This window comes from Nannospalax galili, unplaced genomic scaffold, assembly GCF_000622305.1.
Source record: "Nannospalax galili isolate Female #2095 unplaced genomic scaffold, S.galili_v1.0 scaffold1228, whole genome shotgun sequence".
Taxonomy (NCBI): Eukaryota; Metazoa; Chordata; class Mammalia; order Rodentia; family Spalacidae; genus Nannospalax; species Nannospalax galili.
The window spans coordinates 104,284-122,595 of record NW_008358413.1 but is presented as its reverse complement, the minus strand read 5'-3'; the positions used below and the strand labels follow the sequence as shown (position 1 = coordinate 122,595).

At 45.9% G+C, this 18,312-nt stretch overlaps 1 protein-coding gene across 2 annotated transcripts in view; it reads left to right on the top strand.

Moving 5' to 3' along the window:
* Myo5b (myosin VB) overlaps positions 1-18,312 on the top strand; it is a 361,461-nt gene that overhangs the window by 316,031 nt on the left and 27,118 nt on the right. The window contains exons 23-30 of one of the 2 annotated variants that reach the window (XM_029557949.1): positions 447-531; positions 1,724-1,872; positions 2,901-3,020; positions 4,006-4,146; positions 7,901-7,966; positions 9,732-9,971; positions 11,008-11,108; positions 15,495-15,572. In XM_029557949.1, the coding sequence (XP_029413809.1) occupies positions 447-531; positions 1,724-1,872; positions 2,901-3,020; positions 4,006-4,146; positions 7,901-7,966; positions 9,732-9,971; positions 11,008-11,108; positions 15,495-15,572 (980 nt within the window). The remainder of the gene's footprint in view (positions 1-446; positions 532-1,723; positions 1,873-2,900; positions 3,021-4,005; positions 4,147-7,900; positions 7,967-9,731; positions 9,972-11,007; positions 11,109-15,494; positions 15,573-18,312) is intronic. The other variant, XM_029557950.1, reaches the window with a different exon arrangement.

Here is an 18,312-nt window from a genome sequence, read left to right as displayed (position 1 = left end):
TTCCAGTTTTTCTCCATTTAGAATGATGTTGGCTATGGGTTTGTTTATATGGCTTTAATTATGTTGAGGTATGTTCCCTCCAGTCCAGTTCCCTCTAGGACTTTGAACATAAATGCAAGTTGAATTTTGTCAAAGGCCCTCTTTGCATCTATAAGATGGCCATGTGGTTCTTGTCTTTGAGTACATTTATATGATTTATGACATTTATTGGTTTATTTGAGTGAGGGTCATCCCGTAGCTGCAGCTGGCCTGGATTCACTGTGGAGACCAGGCTGACCTCAAACTTACAGAGATCTGCCTGCCTCTGCCTCTGGAGTGCTGGGATTAAAGGCATGTTCCACCACCCCTGTCTTAAGTATTTTTATCCATAACCCATCAGAATTCCAACCCCACTTTTCTTTGTTTAACACAACAGAGGAATATTTTTACCTGTTGATCTCTTTCAGCGAGTTGCAGACTTGGAACAAGAAAATTCTCTCTTAAAAGATCAGAAAGAGCAACTTAATAACCAAATCCTGCACCAATCAAAAGGTAAGCTCCAAACCAGCTTTAAATGCCTCTTACTGGTTTCCCCAGGCTCTTAGATGGTACAAAGTGGAAAGGGCTTACTAAAGAAGAGATGGAGAGGAGGAGGGTGAATTTTAATCCTGAGATATTTTGTTCGGAGCACATTGTGGGGGAACATGTACTTAATGTATAATACCATATATGGAAGGTGGGGTTTCAGAAGACCTATGCCAAAGCATGACCCTGTGGTCTTGAGCAGGTGCCAGCTTTTTCATTTGAAAAATGGACAGGAAAGGGGTTGGGGATTCATTAGAGGATAATGAGCAAAATGTAAATGTGCAGGTAGAATGCCCAGCACATGGTCAGCACTCATGTGCTACTTTTACAGTTGTCTTTTCACATCCTTAGTACCTATGTCTGTGACCAAAGTGTCGTCTTAATGTTTGCTGAAGACGGGGTCTTTAATTAGATCCAGGTCAGCATCTCTCAAGTGCCCATCAACTCCTGGTCTGCCGTCCATCCCCACAGGTCACTTGACTGTGGGGGGACAGTAGAGCCCATAAATCCCAGTTCTTGTCTGCTCAGGGTAACCATATCTCCTCTCATCCTTAAGGTCCTCACCCATGTCACAGGGCAGCTGAACACCTTGACCTCACAATCCCTGCCAGCTTAAGATCTTATGAAAATATAAGATGTTTTCAAATTGCCCTTAAAAAAAAAAAAAAATACTTCTTTTCTCTTACTGTAAATGTGAGGTTTGGCAGGGGAAATTCCTTCTGAGTTTCTTACCTGCCTTTTCAGCTTCCCCACACATTACCTTTGACCTTGGCTTTTAATCTCCCTGCACTCCAAGAACCTGAAAGATCAGGAATAGCAAAGAAAATGTAGAACAAAGCCTGGTTCTTCAGGAATGCTGCCAGCTCCCCTAGGCAGTTTGTTGCTAGAGAGGGGGGTACAGGAACTGGGTGGGAGTTGAGACTTTTCTCTTCCCACCTCCCTGAGAGCAGAGTCTTCCTATCTGAAGACAGGTCGGAGTAAAGAGCCCCTCCTCAGCTCCACAGTAGGTGAGGAGCGTCAGACTCATCCACTGCCTCTGGGATGAGCCTGGAGTGTGCAGCCTCTTAACAAGAGATTAGTCAGAAAGCTCCTGGCAACTCATGCGCATGTACAGATCCACTTAGATGCCAAAACCCGGTTTCCCATGCCTTCTTTCCAGCTGAATTTGCCCAGAACTCTGTGGAGGAGAACCTCATGATGAAGAAGGAGCTAGAGGAAGAACGGTCCAGGTACCAGAACCTTGTGAAGGAATACTCCCTGTTGGAGCAGAGATATGACAACCTTCGAGACGAAATGACCATCATAAAGGCAAGGAAAGCAGTTCTGCTGCCCCATGGCAACAGCTTTCTTTTCAGTCCTTTTAAACCTGGTTTGTAGCCCTTTGCCCTTAGGCACCACTGACTGCTCAGGAAATATCCGTGGTTCTGGGGGGCCACCTATTCATAAGTTTCCATAGAAACTTGGTAATAGGAAGCTGTAGGCTGGGTGGTTCCCTCCTAAGGATGCTTCCTTTCCCAATGTTGAGATCTTATGAAAATCTTAGCAGTTTAAGGACAGTTGGCCTGTGTGTATATGTTGTCCCTTTTGCTTCTTGTTCTGGAAGATTCCAGTGTTGAGACAGTGATGGTGTGGTAGGCTCTGACCTCTGCTGCATTGGTGCATGTGGAGAAAGACTCATGGGGCCGGATAAACTGCCCCAGTCTCTGACAAAATGCAGAATATTTTCATGACATTTCAGAATTTGTCATTCTTCTGTACCCATGTAAATGCTCCCTCCCAATATGCATATTCAACATCAATAAGTTAGTTGCATGGAAACCAGGAACAGAAGCTGAATAGGAACTAAAATAGAAATCTAAAAATTTCCACCAAACTCGATTTTCACTCTGAAAGACAAATCAGATGCCAAAAAATAAACTGAAAGGTATTTTCAAATGAACAGTATGGAAAGTGCACTCTGTTTTTAGTATATGACTATTTTTATGAGCAAAATTGGGAGAGAGGAGAGATTGGGTAAGTTTGCCGCAGTCTTTTCAAAACCAAAGAGGGGAGCAGGGAGCATGCATGCTGTGTGCACTCTAAGGGCAAGACCAGAATGAAGCGCTGTCCTCTCACTGAGTGTTATGGATTGTAAAATACTGAGACAATGGAAGGGCTGGACATGTGGCTCCATGGTAGAGTGTTCACCTAACATCATAGAAATCGCTCTGTTTAGTCTTTTTTCCAAGGAGCAATACTGCCCATCATTGTGGACAAGTGAGGCAGAGCCTGCTGCTCCTTGAGAAGTTAATTAACATGTGTTGCTTATGAGTTATCACATTTTTCTACTTTAACAGCAAACCCCAGGCCACAGGCGGAACCCATCAAACCAGAGTAGCTTAGAATCGGACTCCAATTACCCTTCCATCTCCACCTCTGAGATTGGAGACACTGAAGATGCCCTCCAGCAGGTGGAGGTAAGTCAGAGAGCTATTGGCAGCTGTCCTGCCCAGGGATGTGTCGATTACCTATCTAGAACTGCCCAACAGAGATATACTGCTCTGTTGGTGGTGGCTACAGGGCCCAGGGGACAGTCCTTGAGAACAGGATCACTGGGATGCAGTAGACTTACAGACTGGACCTGGCAATGTCACAGCAGTGTCACAGCAGCTACATTTGTGTGGGGACTTTTCAGTGCAGATATAGGCACTGCTATCCCCTAGTCTGTTCTTTAAGGCAGCAAGACTGATCCTGATGAGACCAAGCACAAAGCACTCTTTTCGTGGGGTTGAACCAGATCACATTGCCACATATGTGTAGTATAGTTAAATACAGGCTGTATATGTATTCATATACCCATTCCCAAGCAGATATACATTTATACACATACATACCCCACCTAGCACAATTCAGACATCAGTCTGAAGGAACAAAAATACACTGGGAAATTGATGCCTTAAGATCTTTTGGAGAAATGCGTTCCTCGGCAGGGTGAGTGTTGATTGTGTTTCAAGGTGCAATGAAGTAGTGGTTGGCAACACATTTACAGTGACTAGCGACCAGTGATCCCTCTTCAGGGAGCACTGTATCCCCAGATTTATAGTTTCTGTGGTGTTATGCCATTGTCTAGAAGTGGGTTTCCTTTTCGCTTCCAAAGAAAATGGCTGTGCCTGTATCCATTTGTTCTTAGGAAATGTGATTGGTCAATTAAGTGGTTCACACAGGAGGAATGTAAATGGCTCAGACACAGATATTATCTAGACAGAGAATGAGCCTGAGGCACCGGCTTTCATATGAGAAATGCTAGTGGACTGGCACTGGCTTTGTGTTTGAGGCGTGGATAGATCTGGGAGGAGCAAGGAAACAGATGGCTGATACAGTGGTGGGCAACAAGGCATTGTGTGTTCCCCGATGCGTTTGCACTGTGAAAGCCACCTTCCATGAACCTTTCTTCCTTTGCAGGAGATTGGCATGGAGAAGGCAGCTATGGACATGGCAGTTTTCCTGAAGCTGCAGAAGAGAGTGCGGGAGCTTGAACAGGAGAGGAAGAAGTTGCAGGCACAGCTGGAGAAGAAGGAGCAACAGGACAGCAAGAAAGTGCAGGTGCGTGACAGCTCCGGCCCATTAGGGCCCACGGAGGAGATGTGATCCATGGGCTCTTGATGGTGTTAGATTTCAGAGAGCCTTCTTCCTCTGTTGGAGTCTCCCCTGTGAGTGTCCCACACCACTGCCTCTGGGTAGGCTATATTCCCTCAGTGTCCGGGAGCAAAGGCTTGCCACTGGAAAGCTGCGTAGAGTCTGTCATCATCTCCTCACCCCCATTTACAAAGATGGGAGCTCGTGCCAGGAGGACTGGGGGTGCAGTAGAAAAATAATACAAGAAGTCATGTTTAGCAGAGAAAGTCTACCACCCTTTGATACCTGGAATCTGGCATGATCTCAGCCCCACTCCTGGTTCAGGATCAGGCGACTAGTGCAGTTCTTCACCCTTTTTTGCCCATGGCTATGCCCTCACCACAGTCCAAATTGTCCTTATCCTCTTGAATCTGTGAAACTTTGTGCCCCAAAGTAATTGCTTTGTCTCAGGGGCTTTTTGGACCACCTAGGCTACACACACAGGACTAAGCCAGTGTCAGACTCATAGCAAATATGAAAAGTATATATTACAAGAGAGGAGAGGGGGCCAACAAGATAGCTTGGTGGGTAAAGACAATTGCAGCCAAGCCTCTTGACCTGAGTTTGAGCCTAGGGAGTTCACATGGTAGAAGGAGAGAACTGACTCCTGTAAGTTGTCCCTCTGACTTCCACACTCACACCATGAGTGTGGTGCATTCTCCTCTCTCTCTCTCTCCAACCAAAAAACTTTTAAGAGAGGAGATAAAAATGTAAGAGAAAACCTTAGTCACTGGGGAATTTAAATCAAGTTTGGGAGTAGCAGGCATAACACAGGTGAAAAATAAAAATGAACATTGCTAGTGCATATGTGAATGCAAAGTTGATTACAGTTGGTGCTGCAGCGGCAGCGAGCCATTGACTAGCAGTGGGAGGTAAGAACTGCTCTTTCTTACTTTGAAGTTGTGAGGAGCACTTCTCATGGAATTGGAGTCCAGTTCTGGGTTATATCACTAGCTGATCTGTTCTCAGGCCTGAGTTGCAAATCCTGGGACTTGACACTCTCCCCATTTCCTTGACCCACTTCTACCTCCCACCTGTACCCAAAGTCTCCTTTCATAACACCTGTCTTCCCTTTCCAGTCAAATGTGGTGCACGCTCAGGTCTAGCTCGCTGTCAAATTCTTGATTTTTGTTGTGGTGGTTTTTGTTTTTTTCTTAACTGAGCAGTAAGTAAAGAGGTGAATCTTGCTGGTGGACCAGCTTAAATCTCTCAGGTAGAGAGTGAAAGCATTGGGTCTGTAAATGACTCATTCAATTGTAAAGGGAAGCTGCCCTGACAGAGGAGCACAGATCAAATACTGTACAGATGGATGATGATGGGGTTACATCCCAATAAACTCATTATAAGTTGAAAATCTCCAAAGTCAAAATGCCTGTAATCCTCTCAAACTTCCAAACACCCTAACTTGGGGGCAGTGTACCCCATGATTCTGGGGACATGTGACTTGCTGGCACCGTCCCTGTATTACTGATGAGGACCTTATAGCCATCAGTTGCCTGAGAAAAGATCAAAGTTCAAAATGAAGTACAATTTCTAGTGAAGATGAATTGCTCTTGTGCCATCTAAAGTTGAGGGAGTCTAAGTCAGCCATCATAAGTCACAGACCATCTGTATATGGAAAAACAGATGGCATCAGACATTGTCTGACAAAGAAGTTCCTGGGTTCTGCTACTGTACCTAAAGATTCATTTTCTGGAATCCTCATTGCAGAAATGCCTAATTATTTTGGAAACTTAGAAACTCAGAACTTGTTTGTCTGGATACCAAATGAAAGGGTATCTGTTTTCCTAAAACATAATTGCTGAAGCAAGCATTAGAACAGTGATGTCCATGATTCATTCTCATTCTCATTCTCTCTCTCTCTCATTCTCCCTCTCCCTCTCCCCCCTCCCCCTCTCCCCCCTCCTTAAGAATGACTTTGTTTCTGACAGCTGAGTAAGATGCACAGGAATAGGGCAGAAATCTCCTATTGTTCCCTGAGACTAAGCTTCCAGAGATCAAATTTCTGAGTTTTCCCTTGGTCCCAAGAGGAATCCGTAGCCACTAGGTCCCCAGCCCTAGAGGCAATACACTGAATGTAGACTGACTGGGAAGTCTATGGGATGTTCCATCCGTGTGGAATGATTGCCTTACTTACTGTGAGTAAGTAATAGCCAGTCAATGTTAGAGCTCCCATTTATCCAGTTCTTTTCCTAAGACCGGAAAAGTCACTTGGCAGATTAGGGTGATTCCAGTGGACTGTAAACTTAGAGACATGGCTTACATGGCCCCTTACACTTACATGATCTTCAATCTCTGAGCATCTAATGTAGTCAAATCAACATTTAGAGGTTGTTGTGTAGTGAATCTGTGCTACACATAACATAAGTGCAGGCCTCTTACCAGGCAGCAGGCAGAGGGCTGACCCAGGTAAATCAGATCCCCTATAATGTGATAGAGGGAGGCAAGGCAGAAGTTGGTACCCTGGCAGAGATGTTCCCCAATTTATAGGGCTGGAAACAATGCAGTGAATGTATATGTCCTTCATCTGAAAAAGGTTTTAGGAAATGCTCCCTCTAAACCACAGGCACCCCATCCATCTCCAGTCAGTGATAGCCTGGACTTCAAGTTGCTAGCCTGTAGGTAACTTCATTAGGTTTTAGTTTTAAAGACCCATGTTCTTCAGGAATGCCTCAGCTACTTAAACTCACCCCAGGCAATTATCCACTTAAGTTGTACCCCTTCTCATCATACAGTTCAACTCCAATAGCTGCCATATAATCATAGGAGTCCTTGGCTGACCCACATCCTCTGGGCTTGGTGTTCCATTCATTTCTGCCCACAGACACTATGCTCTCTGGCATTCTGAAGGCAGGCTGCATGTACTAAGAATGTACTGTGAGCCAGCTGCCTTATTAGAGGGCCGTAGAGGTGCAACTCCAGTGCAAGGTGCTTTGAGTTACCTAGGAAATAGACTCATGAGTACATACCCCCACATACCTGATACAGTATATTAATCTTGCTTATATTCAGGTTTTACTGTTCCTAGGCCTGCTGAAACAAAATACTACCAACTAAACCACTTAAGTAACAAAGGTCATTTTCTCATAGTTCCAGAGGCCAGAAGTCAGAAATGAAGGTTTTGAAATGGCTGTGTTCTGAAGGCTGTGGGGAGCACTTGTCCCAATCCCTTATCTTGGCTTCTGATGTTGCTGGCAATCCTTGGTATTCTTGACTTACAGCTGACTCCAATCATGCCCCCATCTTAATATGTTCATCTTCCCCGTGTATCTTTTCCTCTTATGAGGACACCAGTCCTATGGCATTATGATTCACCCAAGACCCAATTTCCAAATAAGGTCACATTCACAGGTGGAGGAGGTTAGGACTTAAATGTATAGGAGAGTGCACAATTCAACCCATACCACAATGTTTGTTATACATACTCAGCCTGTCAGTGCCTGTTGGTATCATGTGGCAAAATGGGAGCTGAGCAGGAGCGAGTTGCTTATGGAGAGCTTCAGGGTAGCCTGAGAATTGGTCCACTTTCTGAAGAGGGCAGGGAATATACTTGTGGAGGGTAAGATTTCCATCTATTCATGTAAAAGTAGAATGAGAAAGTTTGGCCATCATCAGAAATTTCTGTGGAGCATATATATATGGCCTGTGAGCTATGCTTACCATTCTGTCCTTGCCTGTGCAGATGGAACAACCAAAGAATGACATAGATGTGGACCAGGATGCAGATCTAGCCTATAACAGTCTGAAGGTAAGGCTGTCTGTCCTTCAGTAGAGAACAAGTGGCAAAGCTGGGCATCAGGAAACCAAGTCCTAAGCTTCAGACTGACGATCAGTAGGGCAGTAAGCAAGTAACTTCCTTTCCACATTTCTGCATCTTTATCTTTGAAATGAAGGAAAATTTATCCCAAGAAATGTGCCTTTCCTACCTGATGCAATTCAGTTAAAATAAAATATGACCACAGGAATAAAATCACTTTGAAAAAATATCCAGATTAAGGGGGTATCCCTGCATCAGGTGCTGGCCTGACAGGAAATGACAACAATGGAGACTTCAGGTCCAGGGACTTCCTGGCTCCATAGCAGGGGAGCCACATCAGACCAGAGTCTTCTTTCCCAAAGACTTAGTGATGTGGCAAGTTCACCAGCCTGCCAATCCCTTATAGAATCACTAATAACTCTGCCAATGGCCATAACCTAGGAAAACAGCCTTGAGGCATTTCTGTGGCTCCCCCACAAACTATCTTTCACTGCAGTAACATATACATCACATAAAATGTACCATCTTAACTATTTTAAGTGTTTATACAGTTCAGTCCTGTAGAGGACGTTCATAATGTACAGGCAGATCACTACCATCCATGAATTCTGAAACTTCATCTTGCAAAACCAAAACTTTATCTCCACTCAACAACTTCCCCTCCTCCCCATCCAGAGCCCCTTACAGCCACTATTCTGCTTTCTATCTCTTTGAAATATTCTAGATGCTTCATGTAAGTGGACTCGTGTGATATTTTCTCCCTGTGACCAGTTCGTGACATTTAGCTTCATGTGTTCAAAATTTATTCACGTTGTATCTGTTGTCACCCTGGTCAAGGCAATTAACTCACTGTGACCTTCACCTCCCTGTACTCAGTCTCCTCACTCAGATACTAGTGATTCTTTCCAGGGGGGTCCGTCTCTGTCATATTGTGGCACTAACAAACATACCACTTTTTTTGTTTTATTTTGGAAATTTTGAGTTCCATCTACACCAGAGCCCTTGCAGCAATTTATGTTTTATTATAAGACTTTAAATTATCAGGCTGTGTCTCAGAGTTTAGCATACTAATCAGAAATATGAAATGTTCTTCAAAGATAAGTTTCAATGTTTTAGGCTGTTAAGACTGGTAGTTTACCTTTGCTGGCATCAACAGTGCTGGCCAAAATAACAATGCAGTGTTCCTAATATATTCTCCAAATGATTAGTTCATGTGATGCCCCTTGAAAGGCATGGCACTCTCAAGACAAATTTTAGGAAAGCTTTCATTCCATAGTCTCTAGGAAAGTCACAAAGCATGTGAACACACAAAGGTTCTAGGAAGTCCTATATTAACAGCATGTTGTTTACAATTGTCAGCTTGGAGGTAGGGCTTAGCTTGCATGGAGCCCTGGCTTTGATTTCCAGCACTACATATGTGTGTATATACATATACACACAGTTGTCAGCCCTGCATTTTCAAGTAGAAGGGTTTCATGGCCAAATGTGCTCAAGACATATATTGAGTCGCTGGAGAATACTATAGAGATATTGTGTCAGATGCTTCACTCTGATAACTTGGGGTCATGGGTTCAAATCCAAGCCCTAGCTTTGACTGCCTACTGATGCCATCAGAATTTTTGCCTTGTGTGTCTTTATTAAAATAGGGAAGTTGATCTTCCTGCTAACTGGGAAAGTTAAGGCAAGCGAAGAGGGAGCCTACCTGGGAAGAGTGAATTCGGGAAGTAGCAACTGTGCCTCTTGGCTTGTCTTGCAGAGACAAGAGCTTGAATCGGAAAACAAGAAGCTGAAGAATGATCTAAATGAGCTGAGAAAGGCAGTAGCTGACCAAGCTGTACAAAACAACTCCACCCATAGCTCCCCAGACAGCTACAGCCTCCTGCTGAACCAGCTCAAGCTGGCCAATGAGGAGCTCGAGGTCCGAAAAGAGGAGGTGCTGATCCTCAGGACCCAGATTGTGAATGCTGACCAGCACAGACTTGTCAGCAAGAACATGGTAACGAGATGGCAGCCGTGTTTGGTTTGTGGGGGCCACAATAAGCAGTAGGCTTCTGTTTTCTTATGTATCTTTACTCATGAGGGTCTTAAGCATGAAATAGCAGAGGCTCTTTCTTTGGAGTCTCTTCCAAAGGCTGCACAAGGGGCCTGATTCCCTTCCAGCATAACCTTTTTAAAGAAATTGAACTAGAAGTTTCTAGAATCTCCTGAGGTTAAGAAAGTGATTGAGGGTGCTGAAGAGATGGGTCAGTGTTTTAAGAGCACTTTACTGCTCTTGCAGAAAACCCAAGTTTGAGTCCTAGCACTCACGTCAATTGACTCACAACTGCCTGGAACTCCAGCTCCAGGGGATCCAGTGCCCCCTTCTGGCTTCTGTGAGCAGTACATTCACTTCACAAACCCACACACACTCATATGCATATAATTTTTTTAATTTTTGAGAACATGATCAAAAGGAACAAGACATAGACATGTCACCTGTGGTGGCTTTGTTTTTTCATGGTATGCCACTTACTGTTCACTTTGTTTCTGAGGAGAATTCTCTCTCATCCCTTGAAGGTTGGTGGGTCCCACTTCATGGTTGTTCCTAATGCTGTCACCTTCCGGGGATAGCTGGTGTAGTGAGAAGAAAGGAACCGAGGCCATCTGGGTTATTTCATAGGCTCTAATAGGTTGGGCCACTCTGGGGTGGCTTGGGGGATGAGGTAATTTAGTTACCTGTGTTGAGGATCCAACATGGAACCAGATTTGAATCATGTCTTCTGAACATAGGGTGCTCTCTCCTCCCAGGAACACTGTCCTTGCCATCCTTTCCCACTGCTTGCTCTCCGTGCTTCACACCCTTGTTGTGTCCTCCCATCCAAGGCAACCTTTCGAAGTCATGTTCCTGCCTGAATGTAACAACAGTTATGAGTTTCTCCGGATCGTCCTCTTTCTTTCCCCCAAAGCACATTTTTATACCTCTGTATAGAAAGACATTTCCTCACAGTTGTTTGTATAACCAGAGTCTTTTTTTAAAATCTGGGATCTTCTAGGAGCCAAGCATTAATGCCAGAACAAGTTGGCCCAACAGTGAAAAGCATGTGGACCAGGAAGATGCCATTGAGGCCTATCATGGGGTCTGCCAGACAAACAGGTAGGGCTCACCGCTATACACTGTACCTGGAGAGGGCAACAGGAGGCAATCTGGTGACAGGAGGGAGCCTTGCTATGATTTTTTCCTTAGGTACTAGCCATATGCATCAGGGATTTATTGGAAAGAGAAGGCCCTTGGGACACCAGCTTACCAATGGGAAACATTTGTTCAAAATTCCTGCAAGCTGTGAACACTTCCAAAAAAGCACCAGTAGGTGGTGCTGTGAGCATGACTTGAGCTTTCTTGCTCTGAAGAATTGATGCTTTCCAGATCTGGAGCAGTCCCTCTTCTGTAGAGAAGGAAACTGAGGCCCAGAAGGTCAGGCACACAGCTGGCCTATAGCTGAACCAATGTAGGATCCAGGAAGCTTAGCCCCTGGGCTGGGCTGCTTCTAACCCCTGTATAAGGCACGATGTAGCCAGCCCCCAGTTCTCCCTAAAGGAGGGAGAAAAAGAATGAAGGTGACTCCCTGTGCTGAAGCTGGGGTCAAGATTTAGTCACTTAAAATTATCCTGGGTGGAAGATAAGGAATGAGATGAATAAGAGAAAAGAGCACAGGTGACATTAAAGTAAAAAGCAAGCTGGTGGCCAAGTGCCAGGCTTATCGCCGTGATCTTCAGAACAGAAACTATGACCAGCCCCCTTTCTGTTCATCCCTGCAGCTGCCAGGGAGCCAGTCCTCCATATAAGTCTTTTCAGAGGCTGCTTAAATGTCCTGGATTTTGTCTTCTTACTGCAATAATGATGGAGGTGATAAAATAAAAATAGCTTTTACTATATCCTAAAATAATCCTGTTCTCAGTGAGCCCAGCAAGCAATAGTCAACTAATAGCTGAGAACAGTTAAGAAAAGAATATCTGCCAAGGACAGTAGAGATCTGAGGACCCAGTCCCGGTGCCTGCCACACTAGATACCACGGAAGTGACTGCTGGTTTTGTTTCTGCCAGTTTGGTGTCAGCCTTGGCTTTGAGAAAATTTTTTAGTTAGAACAAACGTGAGCATTGCGTAGGAGAGTGGCTGGGTGGATTGACAAGGAAGAGGAGTCTGGCTGTGACTCTGGGGACCCCAAACAGGTATCCCCTTGCAACAAGGGTGCTGTGAAGATAGAGATTTGCCATGCCTTTCCTGTGTTTGACCTGTAATGGAAAGCTTTACATACATATAAATTGTGGCTGTGCATGTGTGATTGGGCAGAGTTCCCCTAGAAGTTTGGTGAAATCTGTTCTATTCCTAGAAAATGTGCACGTATGCTGGCTTTTGGCTGGATTTTTAGGGAGTTCTATACATCTTGATCATAGTCTTTGAAGCATCTGTGGTCACCAAGTTCAGAACTCTTTTCATTTGCTGAGTTTCGCAGCCTAAAGAGATATGCAGAGGTTCTGCGTGTTCTGCATTTGCCCCCTGGACTCTAGGCCTGCAGGGAAGCAGTGCTGAGGCCTGCTCTGCCTTGCCTCTGGGGTGTGGAAACCTCTCCCTCTGCAATTTTTCTCACGCTGACATCTTGGGAGCTAGGAGAAACCAGCATTGTTAACAACCACTTTACCTGTGGGAAAGTTGAGGGAAAGAGGGGCTGTGGAAGCCAGGGTGGAAGTCTCTTGTCCTCCTTGCTGGCTCTGGGAGGATGGGAAGTGACTGGGAGAGAGCTTGCTGCTGCTCCCAGGCCAGCCTCCTCTAGACAGTCTCTCCAGATCACAGAGCTAGGTTAGGACTTAGGCAACAAGTATGGCTGGGGCTCAGCTTAGGTTTGGCTCCAAGAACAGTATTCCTTTGCCACTTCCATCAAAGCCTTGCCAAGACTGGAGAACTCCAAATCAAGTCAGGGGGAACATTCTTGGACTTAGCCTTAAGCCCCAGGAAACAGCAGGAGCCTCAGCGAGGAGTTGCTTTGTTATCACCACTCCAGCTGGAGCAGATCATCTGAGGTGCTAGCTCTCACTGGGGCAGGTGCACATGTCTTCTCAGTGCTGTGCCTAGCTCCCCATAGAGAGCTCTCCTCATGTGGCCAGGCTGTAACCTCAGACATTTCTCTGGGTTCCCTGTGTCTAGGGTGCCGTCTCCACTTCTCAGCGATCCCAGCAATGATCCTGCGTCAGTTGCTGAGTAGAAAAAGCAGCATGAACTAAAGAAGTCTGTACCCTCAGAGCACATGGGGATCTTCCTAGGCATAAGAATCTGGCCATCCCCAAGCTGGCTGGAGATGTGTCAGAGTATAGTTCTTGGGTCCCGTTTTCCAAGGTCTCCAGAGGGGAGGTACATCTTCTCCAGAGCCTTTTCTGGTACATGAGAAATAGCTAATAATTAAAGATGTAGAAAATACCTTTGAGATCATCCAGCTTGCCATAATGACCTGACACGTGGAAAGTTTGGCCAGGAAGTGTAGGCAGGCAGTCCAGGCAAGGCTCCAAGACCACACAGAACAGCTGGCCTGGCTACCTTGCTGTTCCTTCTTTTGTGTCTAACTGCTTCAGGAATAGCGTTCAGCACAGTGGCCTAGTCACAGGATACTCGGTGAATATTTGTTGATTTTAATTAATATTAAGCACTTATTTTTAAAAATTAATTCCTAAAAGCTGAGTTGTTTGGGTTTTTCCTCTTCAAACCAGATGTTACTCTTTCCCTGGCCAGGTATAGCGGTCTATAACTCCTATGAGTTGATTTGCTGGCTTTTAATTTATTTGTGTGCCTATTTCCATGAGTACTGTGGGGTGCCTGGGGTGCAGAGTTCTTATGTTTTATCTTTCTCCATAACTCCTGGTATGTGACAGTTTTCCTGTGAAGCTAGTGGCATGTAGGCTGAGCTAACTTCCATGACATATACTGAGCATCACCCATGTGGAAAGCATGAGAGCTGTCAAAGTGAGGTAATGCTCTGACAAGACCCAGTAGTCCCTCCCAGGCTCTAAAGAGTAGCCACCAAGGCTGGGAAAAATTCAAAGGAAGATTGGGTTTCCAGCAAAAGATATCAGCGTCTCTCTGCATGCAGCACAGGAAATTCTGGCCTTCATTCTGGCCCTGCTGCACCCCCTTCTGGGCGCTGCCAAGAACTCCTACAGCTCTGGGGCCTCCTTAGGCCAAAGCATTGCTACAAAGGAACCTAGCAAAATGCAAGCCTTAACATTTGAGAACGGAAGGTAGACCAAGGGCTTGGCCTTACTGCCTAGACTGGGGACAGAAGCCATGGTGAGGTTCCAGAAATATCTTCACTATCTTCCCTCCTGTCCTCCAGAATTTCAGAGAGGGCTTGGTACAGATGTGGGCACCTCAGCCCAAGAAACAACCCATTTGAGCACTGTAGAGTCTGGTGACCTCCTGCTGTAGGCTGAGCTCTGGAATGGGTACTTAGAGCCCCTGGAGTTCACCCAACACCTGGCAGGAGCTATTTGGCTTGCAGTATGGGGGCTAGAAAGGGGTTAGTGGGTTCTTTAGCAGGCAATGTGGATATAGCTCCTATCCTATGATATGTGTCTACTGCCACCAGCCCCACTGGCCTTTGAGGCTCTCTGTGTGCCCAGGGGTGTTTGAAGTGGGCAGGCACTGGGTGAGGAACATTTGACCCAATGACCTCCAGGAGCCACTGTAGCTGACACCAGGCAGACTGAATGACTTGGAGATAACAGTTTACAGGAAGAATATTGGGGCTCCTCCTTTCCCAGACTGAGTGTGACCTAAGACAAGAGTCAGTCATGGCCTATAAATTTGTTGTAGCATTTTTGTGTTTGCTTTATACAAGATTCTGCGAGAGGAACGGGAGTTAAGGTTGGCAAGTGACTCTGTGCCCTTAAAGAACGACAGAAATGAGATGTGCGTGAAAAATTAAGCAAAATGTGCAGCTTCCTTCCTTGTCCTGGTGGAGGCCAGCGTCCCCAGGATGCTTCATCTGCTGTTCTGTGGTGCAGTGTCTCCAGTTACATTTGGGGGCCTGCTTATCACCTGCAGCTCCCCATGCACACATGGTGTCCTCTCTTCCCAGCCCTGTTTGCCCTTCTCCTTGGTCCTTTGACTCCTTTGGACAGAAGCAGCATGATGGGTGTGAGCCGTGGAAATGCTGCGGCCAGCCTGTGCTGTTGCATCTTCAGAGAGTTATGAGAACAAATAGCTCTTTGCTCTCTTTCGCAGCATGTACCTGATCTGTGTTTATTATTGGGCATCTATGAAACCACATGAACCTCTTTCCCAGACAGTGCCTGAAACCTGGGAAACGGGAGGAGGATGCTGTCTACGAGCACCCAGAGTTTGGGAGCCAGAGAGGAATAGGGGAAACAGAGCTTGTAGTCTTTGTCTTTTTCCTGACCCCAAACTTGGCTCTCATCACTCCACATTCCTGGTCTGTCTGCATGCCTCTCTCCTCTCTACTGGACACCCTGTTTTTCTGTCCTTTATTTCTAGCCAAACTGAGGATTGGGGATATTTGAATGAAGATGGAGAACTCGGCTTGGCCTACCAAGGCCTAAAGCAAGTTGCCAGGTCAAACACGCTCCTGTTTTGTGTGTGCTTTATCTATGTGCCTGCTCATGTCTCTGCTCCCTGCTTTGACCTGAGCAGGTGTGAGGCTGTGGGGTACAGCTCACATGGGCTTCTCACCAGCAGTCCTAGGGTTGTCCATGAATTATCTTGTGTCTGGGCTATGTGGATGAAGTCATCAGAAGCTGCTTGTCTGGATCAAGATGGTAGCACCTGGAGACCCAGTTGAACCTTAGAAATCATGTGACCCAACCCTTCATTCTATATGTAGAAAAGAAAGGTTGTTAGTTTCCATAGCAGCAGGCACACAACTGTTTAGATGATAGCACCCCTGAAGTGGCTGCCCAAGGTTGGGGTGACACATCCCTTGGCCTCCTCATGTGAAGGTTGGGAAGTCAGCCCCCACCTTCCTCAGCAGGTTCCCAATCAGCCCCTAGCCCCTGCCCTCTGCCTGCTCCGCTCCCCCCTGGCCTTTTGCCTTTGGGGACTCTACATGCTGCTGCCATGCTGTATTATCAACCTTTGAATCAGCCAAAATCCTTGGCCTGATTTGCATGCTGGGTGTGCTGCAAATGCAAGGCTCCTTAGAACATGCTTTCCACTGTAGCTGGTCCCAGTTTCAGAGACTTCCTGGAGCTGGTGACAGATAAGTGTTGCAAGTGCACCATGCTGTCTTGCCCTCACAATACCCTCATGAGTACAGCTTTCCAGGTTTAACGAACTCACTGGTATCAGCATCAAAACTAGTCCCCATCAGCCTTCATGAGTGGGTGAGCAGCTGAACCAGGAACATGTGCAGAAAAAAAGATAGCACAGAAGTCTGCCTTATACTTGTTACCAGCATTTGGCTTTTAGGGAACTGAGGTAGTACTTTGTTCATCTGAGCCTCCCAACAAGAAACGGGGTGATAGTCATCAGGACTTGTTTCTCAAAAGGGGAAATGAGCTCGGAGGGATGGATAAGTAGATAAGAGACATGACTCCCTCAGCAGAGTGGTAACAAGCAGGAGCCCAGAACTCTCAGCTTTTCCTGGCCCTGCTACTGCTGATGAGAGGGAGCAGCAAATCTCCTGGCTCATCAACCTTTGCTGGGTTCAAATGTGGCCCCACAACCTGAGCAAGGGACACTGGATCAGATTGTTCATTGGAAGATGGTAGATAAGAGCAGACCCTGCTGTACAGGGTCATCTTCAGGAAAAGGGTTGATACAAGCAAAGCTCTTTATGTGTAGACAGCACAGAAGGAGCATCAGCTGCTGCTTCTGTTACTGCACTGGTTATTCAACAAGGTCAGAGTCCTGTCCACTCAGAAATTTGTTTTATCAGAGGGAGGGACCCATGTGAGCATTTCTAGAGCAACTCCTCATATCACTGTGTCCCAAGATTAGATATGTTACAAAGAAAAATTAAATGAATGTGCTAGTAAAATAACACACAGGCCCTTGCTTCAGGAGGCCTGACTTGTAGACCCAGTCCTGCACCTGGCCGTGCCAAGACCCTATGTCAGCCTGTTTTCTCACTAAGTAATAAGGAGGCCTTTATGATGCTTGGGTGGGAATCTTAAGCCTGACACAGAGCACTGGGCTGAATCTACTTGGAGAGTAAGGAAGATTCAACCAGGCATTGTAGTCAGAAAACATTCCCAGAACAGCTCCCTGGAACCAAGAGGGTTAAAGTTGATTCCTTTTAGTAGGTTGTAGCCAATGTTGAATGTTGTCTAACTATTCTATGCCATTTAAAATGATGATGTAACTGCCAAATTACCTCCCACCACTCCCATGTGATTAATGTTTTCCTTTGGTAATAGGCCTGTGGTTGAAGAGGTGAATTCCTAGAGCGTTTCCTCATTCATTTGTGTCACTTTACTGAGAATCCCCTGTACAAGGCCTGCTGTAGAGCTGACTCAGCTACCTAAAATGTGGTTGCTTCTGCCAATGGTGTAGACTTTACCCTCTCTTGCTCCCTCTTCTGTGGTAGCCCAAGTCAGTAGAACTGCAAACACATGGTAGCTGCCCACTCCCTGCTTCCAGGGCAGCCATAGGTCCAGAAGCTGTCCCTGAGCACTGCCCACTTCCTAGCTCTGTGCCAAGCTCTAGTCAGAATCTTTACTATAACCTAGGAAAAGACTGGGGCAGATGTGTCCTTCATCCCATAGGCCATGTTGGGATGCTTTTTAGGGTCTCTTTCCTATAAAGGGAGTGCACTAAATCAGAAAGCTGGATCAGGTAACTAAGTCCCAGAAGATGGTACCATCATCTGAAATCATGTTAGTGTCTGATCCCAAGTGAGGCTACAGCTGAGCCTACAGATCCCTGCCCTCTGCTACAGTGGGGCAGGTGCTACCCACAAGTACCTGGAGTCCTGGCCTGGGGGCCTCTTAGATGGAAATCTCTGCACCACTTCTCCAGCCTGTCCAGGTTTCCTCTGGGTCTCTGCTTGTCATGACACTAATTGATCTTAAACTTTCCCCCCAAACAATCTTAGTTTTTGTTTTAGACCAAAGGAAACTTTGTTATTAAAAATTACATATGAGGGTCTGGAGAGATGGCTCAGTGGTTAAGAACACTGGTTGTTCTTGCAGAAGACCCAGGTTTGAATCCCAGCACCCACATGGCAGCTAACAACTGCCCATAACTCCAATTCCAGGGGATCCGACAGCTTCCTCTGTCCTCCGTGAGCATTGCATGACATGGGTGCACTTACCTACATGCAGGCATAACACTCATACACATAAAAAATAAAAAT